A 10,284-nucleotide genomic window follows, 5' to 3' on the forward strand; every position below is an offset into this window, starting at 1 on the left:
ACCGCATATCGGATACGTAGAAATAAACAGCCTAGAAGGCATCTTTTAGGAACTCATTAATTATGAAATAAATAAAAAAAACAAGATAATAATTAGTATATTGTTTAATTATAAAATTGTGCATAGGTTTTTGTTTAAAAATATAAAATTTATTTAATTTAATAATAAATTCCATTTAATATGCATTTTTCCAGACTTTTTTTTTATTCATATATTTGTTCATGGTACATTAATTTTACATTTTAAGACGGTCTGCCTAATATCTCCTTCCCGTCTCCACCGACTTTGCCAGCTAAGGGTTAAGGCTGCTGCAGCTGTCTGGTCAGTTCTTTATGAAACAAAAAAACTGTTGGTGGACGTTTTTTTTTTTTTTTTTAATTAAGTTGATCATGACTGTAACTCAGCTGGTGTTTGTTGTCCGAGCAGACAGACCACTGTAATTCATGTAGCCATTACTAGACGGGAGTTCACACAGCGCCGTCAGCCCCAAACTGGACCCTTTCTGCAAACGTGGAACAACAACTGAACCTGAAAACTCTGCAGATCTGGAACAAATCTGGGAAGATACGCTACATCTGAGTGGCTTCGAGATAAATTAAAGATATTCCGGTCAGGTTTATCATCTTTGAAGTTTTGCTAAAACCATTGAAGTTTCAAAATTTTTGCGTTCTCCCCACTCCGCCCGTCTATCGAGATGTGGTGGATGCTGTTTCCCCGATGGATTTGGTTTGTTCTTGGACATTGCTGGACTGCATTCTTACATATGAACTGCCGTGTGACAGCGATGCCTATGATGTCCGTGGCAAAGGTGGTGTACTCTCACGCAGGTCTGTGCCCCAATGAACTGAACCCCAACCTGTGGGTGGATGCGATGAGCACCTGCATGCGGGAGTGCGAATCCGACCAGGTGAGCGCACCTTGCAGAAACTCTACCCTGCTGATTGTTTAAGGTGGATGTTGTAGTGATTTCAGAGTGAAATGATTGCCACAATAAGAAAGGGTTTCTAGGCATTATTAGAACAGAAAACAAGCTTCCATCAAAATTTTCAGGGATAAAGCAATGTGAAGGTAAAGCAAATGCATAATGCAAATTACATGTTTCTCCCCCATATTCTGATCAAAAAACGTAAAAATAAATAATATTTTAAGCTTTATCTAACAAGGCTATCGTGCTTAAAGCTGCTAAATTACTGTGCATCATTTCAAAATAAGTCCCTTTTCATTGTGCACCGTGAAGGTGCTTCTTTTAGTTGAAATAAAACTACTAAATAATAGTCTGATTACGCCAGTTGTAGTGAACCTTACTACTCCTCATACAACTGATCAAAAGTAAAATACTATTTCAAATATGTTTCAAGAAACATCACAATTGTTATATATCAAGTAAATCACGAAATATTATCAGCACCCTTCCAATGAATTGACATCACTGGCAAATATGTCAATTATTTGCTCCCTTGCTGTATATAATACTTTGTGCACCCTGCTTTTACGACAGTACTTCTATTACGTTCCACAAGGTTGGTGTATAGAGAGAGATCTTTAAATAATCCTCCTTGGACAATCTCTCTGGGTCCTGACTCCAGTCTCTTCTCTTTAGCTAATCCCAGAACCCCTGAACTTGAACATCTGTCTACACAAAAGAACAACTGAAAGTAATACAACCATCCACATATTTATAAATATATGTTTATACTAATTAAAAGTTCTGAGACACTGATCAAAAACCCATTATCACAGTTTACAATTATATTATTGGAATTTAAGGGCGCCAATGAGTGTGGGTACCGTACCCAGTCAACTATGTCCTTAAATTAAAGACTTTATTTATACATTTTGTAGAATGAAATTATACCACTGCAATTAAAGATCAGTTTATTTGTATGCCTTTTCCACATCATTATCAGTGGTGCCAGCACATAAGCATCCAAAACACATGTTTTCTTTTCTTAACTTCAGGACTGTGAGGCATTTGAGAAGTGCTGCCCTAATGTTTGTGGCAACAAGAGCTGTGTGGCGGCACGTTATATAGACATCAAGGGCAACAAAGGCCCCATTGGAATGCCAAAGGGCGCCACCTGTGACAAGTTCATGTGCACCCAGCAAGGCTCCGAGTGCGACATCTGGGATGGCCAGCCTGTTTGTAAGTGCAGAGACCGGTGTGAGCGGGAGCCCCACTTCACGTGTGCATCTGACAGCATGACTTATTATAACAAGTGCTACATGGACGCAGAGGCCTGCTCCAAGGGTGTCTCAATCACTGAGGTCACCTGCAGGTAACATGTTAAGTATTTCAAATGTCTATTTGTCTGGTTCATGAGGTAAAGTTGTTTTGCTTCTATCATCAAAATCCAAGCAATTGTCTTGCCTTTTCACTGCAAAATAACCTTGCTAAAGTTTTCTTACCACTTTAACTTCTCCACATTTTGTCACATTGCAGTCACAAATTTCTGTGTATTTTGCAGTGGTGTTGGGTCACAGAGCAACAAAAAGAGTATAATAGCTCATAGTTTTCAGAAGATTTGATCAAAACTAGAAATGTGTAAAGTGTGGCAGGCTTGTGTCGTCAGCTCCCTTAATATGATACACCTAAATAAAATCCAGTTCAACCAACTGCCTTCAGAAATCAAGTAATTTCTTAATAGAGTCCAGCTGTGTGTAATAAATACAGCTGGTTTGTGAAGGCCTCAGAGGTTTCAGGGAAAACATGTCATCATAAACACTGGCTTCGGTCAGAGGTTTCTTGGGGTCTACTGCAACACAGACCTCTACAGGGGATCCTTCCTGCCCACTGCCATAACCATCAGTGTGTGGCCTTTGTTTGAAGAAAATTTTAGGTCCACCTTAACTGACTGGCCAGCCAAGGAGACCGATATTCAAAGAAGCAGCCATGAGGACCATGGTAACACTGGGGGAGCTGAAGAGATCCACAGCTCATGTAGGAGAGCCTGTTTATAGGATAATTATCACTCATGCAACCTATAAAACTGACCTATTAGAAGAGTGGCAAGAAGAGAGCCCTCTCTCACCATCCTCATGGTAACACATAGTGGTGGTAGCATCATGCTGTGGGGCTGCATTCTTTAACAGTAATAGGAAACATCTCAGTTTTGATTGGGAAGTGGATGAAGCTAAATACAGGGCATTACAAGAAAAAAAACTTGCTAAAGCCTGCAACAGACATTAGACTGGGGAGGAGGTTAACCTACAACCCTAATCATACAGCCAGTGTTACAGTGGAATGGTTCAGATCAAAGCGTATTCATGTGTTAGGCACGACTTGTAATTTGCAGTATATGGGCATTCTTCATTCAGCCTGACAAAGCTAAAACTATTTTGCGAAGAGGAATGATCAAAAACTTCAGTCTCTGGATGTTCAAAGCTGGTAGAGATATACTTCAGAAGACCTGAATATGTAATTGCATTAAAAGGGCTTCTACAAAGTATAGGCTACAAATGCATGCCACATGTTTTCTGTCATTTTAATTTATGAACATTTGAAAACCATGTAACCTTTTAATTTCATTACCTAATTATGCACTGGTTTGTTTTGGTCTATTACTCAAAATCCCAACAAAACTTCAATTAATTGTTGTAATTTCACAAAACACAAAGTTCAAGGGGCATGGATACTTCTCCAAGAAACTTTAAATGTATTCTGTGTATTGTTTGCCATTTAGCACTGATTTACTATCTCATTTAATCTACCAACAGGTATCACCTGTTCTGGCCAAACACGAGTCCAATCCCTGTGGAGACCACATTACATCCCACTACCGCCCTTCAGACCACCATCCCAACTGATATTCAACTTCCTGCCATACACAACGCTCCCATTAAACAGACTGTGCTGGTGGGTGAGACGGCCAGCTTCCTGTGTGAGGTGTCCGGTAAGCCACAACCAGAAATCACCTGGGAGAAACAACTGAAGGGCAAGAACAATATTATAATGAGACCCAATCATGTACAAGGTAACATTGTGGTGACCAATATTGGCCAGCTGGTCATATACAATGCCCAACTTCAGGATGCCGGAATCTACACATGCACTGCGAGAAATGTCGGGGGAAGTGTGTCATCACACTTTCCCTTGGCAGTGATCAAGAGTGACCTGAGGGGTAAAAATGCAGAAGGGAATAATACTAACCTCCCATTCCCAGCAGCAGAGTGTCTCAAGAGTCCCGACACTGATGACTGCGGAGAAGAAAGCATAAGCTGGTACTACGAGCCAAAGAGGAACAACTGCTTTACCTTTACCTACAGCCAGTGTAATAAAAACCTAAACCATTTTGATACCTATGAAGTATGCATGGTGTCCTGTGGGGGGGAGCTAGCAGCCCCTTGCAGCCTGCCAAACCTACAGGGGCCTTGCAAGGCATATGAGCCCCGCTGGGCATACAGCAGCACCCTTAAAAAGTGCCAGTCCTTTGTGTATGGAGGCTGTGGCGGCAACGAGAACAACTTTGAGTCTAAAGAGGCCTGTGAAGAGATGTGTCCCTTTCCAAAAAACCACAACTGCAAAGTGTGCAAGCCTCGAGGCAAAATGGTCTCCAGCTTCTGCAAGAGCGACTTCGTGATCCTCGGCCGCATGACTGAGCCGACGGAAGAGCAAGAGTCAGGGCATGCGTTGGTAATTGTAGAGGAGATCTTGAAGGATGAGAAGATGGGTCTAAGGTTCTTTGGCAAGGAACCGCTGGAAGTCACCCTTCTGAACATGGACTGGAACTGCCCCTGTCCTAACATCACCATATCCGATGGGCAGTTGATCGTCATGGGGGACGTGCACAATGGGATGGCCATCCTGCAGCCCGACAGCTTTGTAGGCTCCTCCAGCACTCGCAGAATCAGAAAGCTGCGGGAGGTTATCCAGAAGAAAACCTGCGATTTCCTCAAAGATTTCTCTGCAGCATGATATCATACCAGCAATACAGCTCCACTGTGTTTATTTTCAGATTACTTAAAGCTCCTGTGACCTCACCAGTCTGACTGACAGCCAGTTTTCTTGCATTTCACATTTTTTGTTTCTTGTTTTCCATTCTTCTCAAAAGATCTTAGAAAAACTGTTATAAAAAATTGCTCTGAGCAAAGTATTTAATATTTTACCTTAACAAATCTTATCTTTTATACACTAATATTATTTGTTTAGTAATATTGTTAATACAATTAGTATGTGTCTTTTTATGATGGGTATCTTTATCGCTTAAAGGGATAGTGTGGGTTCATTCAATTAGGGTGCTGCGGAGAGGTTAAGAACAGTGATTATATTATCTACAGTAAATAGCTTTCTAAATATGATTTAAGAATTCATAAAATAGTATTTCCTGCAATTAATGTTTTGAGGTTGGAATTTCTATGGAAAATTGGGGCTTTTAGAGTTGTAAGATAATGACTGCTCATAACATCTTCACAAAACAGCCAAACTATCCACTTAAGGGGATAGTTAAGGATTTTTGAAATGAGGACCTGATAGGGTCATTATCAAATAATATCTTACTTGCAGATGATAGCTCTGTTGGTGCCTTCATTCAGTTTAAATCTAGATAAGTAAACTCTGAAGGCTGCAGCTAATGCCTTGTCTACACCAAAGTGTGCTTCTACTGTCTTAAAGCAGTTCTGTTTATTAATCCAATCATTGGAGTTTATGGAAGGACTATTTAATGAATAGTTAACCATAATGACATTTGCATTGAACAGCAGAAAACTCTTAGTATCTTAATTTAGGCCTTCTACTAGTCCCAGTGGCTACAGATAGCAGCTTATACTAGCAGCTATTTTATAAATCAGGCTGCTCAGTGGCACAGTTGGTAGCACTGTTGCCTTGCAGTCAAAAGGTCCTGGGTTCAACCCCGTCATAGGGTCTTTGTACATGGAGTTTGCATGTTCTCCCTGTGTATGCATGGGTTCTCTTTGGCTTCTCCGCCTTCTTCCCACAGTCCAAAATCATGACTGTTAGGTTAATTGGCCTCTCTAAATTGTCCTTAGGTATGAATGGGTGTGTGTATGGTTGTGTGTCTCTGTGTTGCTGTGCATAAACTGGCGACCTGTCCACATGTTGTGCTCACTTGAACTGTTCTAATATTTATACGTTTTACTTTCATATCCAACAGTTACTCTGACCAAAAAAAATGTAAACGTTGTGTTTTTAGTGTGTGTTTCACACAGGAAGATCACTGGTGATGCATCGCCTCCTACCTCCATTTCCTGTGTAAAATAATCATCAGCTTCTATGTAAATAGCTGTCCAGTGCCAAAGTGACAATGGTTTAGAGGTTCATAAAATAAGAGGGTAGAACGGAGAGATGATTTTGAGACTGTAGTTTAAACAAGAATAATCTGCTTGGGTCTGGGTCCCTCTTGTTAGCTCCAGTCTTTAGGACCATCTACTCTGGATTCATACTATATGTACATGCTATGAGAGGGATGTGCTGTAAGAACGTGACAGTGATTTAAATGTTCATTAATTAATATTAGCATAAATTGTTATTATAACTTTATGACTGGAGTTGTTTTGAGACAGTAGAAGTCACTTGGGTTTGGGCCTCTCTTGGGCTAGCTATTATAAACTCAGCCGCTGCAATCAGCTAATCTGGATTTATATCTAATGATGCCACAAGAGTTTTTAATGCAGGTAAAACATTAGCTTTTTAAAACTGTTTAACAGAACGTCACTTCAGAATTCCTGAACTAACCCTTTGAGATCACAGTAATGCAACACAAAGCCTCCGTTTATCTGCCAGAATCAAATAAGCTCTTGGGTTTCATTTTTTTGTGGAATCATTGTGTTTCATTTACCACATTGAATATGTTTATGGACTTGTGTACGGCATATTTATTTTTCTTTATCTCTGTCTTAGGGCCTTGTTAAAGGGATATATGCAGTACAAAGAAATATGAATCTTATTACTTACAGAGCATTTTTTAAAATCCTTTATAGCCAAAATTAGTTAATAAATAAAGGTGATTTCTGAATTTATTCTCTGCTCCTTATTTTTGTAATCTCATTCTTCCGCTGAAGGAAAAAAAATCAAGCACTTGGATAATTTGTCACAGAGCTCTCGTTAAAACATCCTTTCATCCATGTCCTCTTCCTTGCACTTGTATTTAACTCTCACACACTCGGGCTCTTGTCTGGCATTAAAGTCTGAAGCAGGTCACATTCCAGCCCAGCTGTGGTGGCCTGCCGGGCTATGTGTGTTGTGTTGTGTCTGAGTGTGGGGCCCTCGCATAGCACACACCCCGCCGGCCGTCCATTCGCGTTGTGCGGCCCCTTTTATGTGTAAGAGGCCGGGTGAAGGGGAAATGGAGGAGGAGAGGGACGCTGGCTGATTCTTTTTCTTTCATTCAGTCTGCTGGTCACATCTGTGTTTAGCAGACATAACAGAAAACAGTGAGGAGAAAGGAAGGGGAGTAAAACATTAGGTGGTAGTATGGGATATCACTATACAATTCCACACTTTTATGTTAAGGTCTTGACTAAATTCTAGTGTCTGAGGAGATTGTGATGCAACGCTGGCATAAATTCATTATGAATCTGTCTCAAGGACCAGCTAAGCATATATGAAGCAAGTGCTAACCAATGCATGGTGTCTCCCTTCCCCCTCTGACCTTGTATCCCCTTGGCTAAACCTGTTCTTGAGCTTTCTTCCTCAATCGTTTGCCTCCTTGGATCGGCAGACGACCAGCCTTGGGAGATGAACTCTGACCCTGCCAATGAAAAAGGGGCTACTGAGGAAAAAGGTCACTTTCATTAGAGCTGTTGACAAGTGTTAAGTAACTGGCTGCCCTCCAGACTGAGCTCCACAGAGCCTGCTTGATGTTCTATGAATCACACCTGGCTGCGGATTTCAGTATCAAGTTCACTTGGAGACCACCAACTTGGCAACCTGCCATATGGACTGCAATAATAGACCAGACACTTTCAAACACAGAACACAATAAGGGACGAAGAACCAATGAACTTAGTATCCAGAAAGGAAATTTACTTTCCATTTAGATAAAAAAAACAAAAACATAATTCTTCCAGTCTATAAACATTTTATGTCAGATGCATGTAATATGTTGTGTTTTTCTTTTTTTATAAACCCTGCAAGATTTTGCAATAACCCCATTACAAGCAAAGGCCACAAAGAAATATGCATAGATAATAATACAATCCATTAAAAATAACACTAATAAACCTGTTTTTTTTATACAGAAGTAGGCATGATTAGCATGCCCCCAAAATATACATAAACAATATAAACATATGAATTTATTTATGCAATTATATATAAATAAATATAATTTGGAGAGACCATATAAAATTAGCAAAAATGCATTCGGATTGTGGGAGGAAGTTGGAGTACCCGGACAAAAACCCAACATGCAAACTCTATGCTTATGTGTATGTGTGTGTATACTCAAACAATATGAATCTAAATGTACATGCTAAGGGGGACAAAACCTGCCCGGAAACAAGGGCTCCCTGTGCGATCAGCAATGGTGTCCACAAGATGGCAGTATAGGACCTCACAGTGAAAGTACGTGTTTGTCACAGACTAATAAAGATTCTTCTTTTTATGTTGGTTACAGAGTTGGTTTTGATTGTTTTTTTGTACAAAATTTCACTATCCAAGAAAAAACATCTGCAGTAGAAATAAGTGCACATTATCCAGGCTTTGAGGCTGATTCTCTTATGACTTCCTAACTTCCTGTCAACCACTTCCAAACCACACCTACTCATACTGTGTCACATGCCACTTGAATGATTCTAACAGCAGTCAGCCAGATGGTCTGATAGATTGTACTTGGTGCAATGGATGAAGAAATATATTACTGGAAGCAGTCCTCCACAAAATAATAGGCACAATAACACACATACCAAAGCAGCTCTGTACAGCACAGCTGGTCCGTATTCAGGCTAAACATTTGCCAGATGGAATGAAACAGAGAAGTACGCAAATATGGAAAGTCATACATGTTCAGGCTAAAATATAGAATAGCAGCACATTACACTCAGATACAGAACTGTGTGTAAATAAATGGAAATATGCCACAATCCATTTTATAAATAACATGGTGAGTGGGGAGCTGGATGTATTTTCAAATGCAGAAGTCCTTGTAGTGTTGCTTGGTTATGCAAACAATTACAAAAAGATGTAGAGCTTCATAGATTTTGCCCTTTTAACAAACAATAGTTTAATTTTCATCATAAGTGGGACTATAAAAAAGTTAAAATAAAAAAAAAAAAAAGAAAAACAAGGCCATGTTTCATAAAGGTTGGTAGAGAATATGGCCAAGGGAAGTAGCAACATGCATCAGGATGTAACCATAACAGACAGAGTAAGGGTCATGCAGTTTATCTTGAATATACAAGGTCAAAATTGTCCTTCTGCAGTGTTGCAATAACAATATGTTGCTAGTCCTTGTTGGGCACCATGAGACTAAAGAAGACATTTGTAATATTTTTTATCTCTGCTTATTTGGGCCTGCAGCTGTGAAAAGAAAACACAAGATGAATGCTTCTGGGATAAGATTGAAGCACAGAGGTCATAGTAACCTAGGGGATGTGATATGATCATAAGTGCTTCTTGTGGGGATTCTTTTCACCCTTATCCTTTGGCCTTGACTAAAAATAGCACAGTACCCACTGAATGGATGTAAAAACTTGGAAACTGATGTCTATCTTATATATTTTCCCTTTCTCAGATTAACAGATAAATGCTGAGGATGAGAAAACAGAAATTCCCCATTTTGTTCTTTTCTTTCAGTGATTTGGAAGTAGCCTATCATGGATTACAGCCTCGGAAAACAAGCAAAAAAAAGTCTAAAAGCGTATAATATATATAAATGAGGCTTGTAAACACTTGAAAAGATTTTGTTTGGAATATTCTCAGAAGCATTCCAGATGTAAATTTGCTGTGCTATTGTAGCAAGAGGGCTGTCTCTTTAATAAGATGTCACACCACCAGTCTAGTTCTTATACACGTCACTTGCTGATGCACACACAAACACATAACATTCCTTGGGTTTCATACAGCACATTGCAGCAGCATATATTCACATGTAAGATGTGCAAAAACACAACAAATATCAGCGATTTTCTCCAGTGTGAGTAATAACAAGAGAGAGAGGGAGACTCTGGTGGGAGTGGCTTAAAATGAAAGAAAAAGGGGGCTGAGATAAATGGATACATGGGACAAAATGTTCTAATCTCAAGCCAGAATCACAAAGAGTTGCTTGAGTTTTTCCACATTGTTTCTTTTTAAAGGGAAGAGAGCTGTTGTTCCGGTGTGACCCAACTGGA

General features: G+C 39.7%; 1 protein-coding gene across 1 annotated transcript; it reads left to right on the forward strand.

Annotated features, from left to right (window-relative positions):
• The first annotated feature begins 331 nt into the window (after positions 1–331).
• Positions 332–5,893, forward strand: LOC124864544 (WAP, Kazal, immunoglobulin, Kunitz and NTR domain-containing protein 2-like). Its single transcript, XM_047359361.1, has 3 exons — positions 332–907; positions 1,960–2,276; positions 3,715–5,893. The coding sequence occupies exons 1-3, from the start codon at positions 695–697 to the stop codon at positions 4,910–4,912; spliced, it is 1,728 nt and encodes a 575-aa protein (XP_047215317.1). The 5' UTR covers positions 332–694; the 3' UTR covers positions 4,913–5,893.
• The last annotated feature ends 4,391 nt before the right edge of the window (positions 5,894–10,284 follow it).

This window comes from Girardinichthys multiradiatus, chromosome Y (assembly GCF_021462225.1).
Source record: "Girardinichthys multiradiatus isolate DD_20200921_A chromosome Y, DD_fGirMul_XY1, whole genome shotgun sequence".
NCBI classification, from domain to species: domain Eukaryota; kingdom Metazoa; phylum Chordata; class Actinopteri; order Cyprinodontiformes; family Goodeidae; genus Girardinichthys; species Girardinichthys multiradiatus.

What these genes read in the sequence shown, in the direction of transcription:
- LOC124864544 (XM_047359361.1), top strand. Translation starts at nt 695, where the DNA reads ATGTGGTGGATGCTGTTTCCCCGATGGATTTGGTTTGTTCTTGGACAT. An exon ending in GGGAGTGCGAATCCGACCAG is followed by an intron (nt 908 to 1,959) that starts GTGAGCGCACCT and finishes TCTTAACTTCAG; the next exon opens with GACTGTGAGGCATTTGAGAA. An exon ending in ATCACTGAGGTCACCTGCAG is followed by an intron (nt 2,277 to 3,714) that starts GTAACATGTTAA and finishes ATCTACCAACAG; the next exon opens with GTATCACCTGTTCTGGCCAA.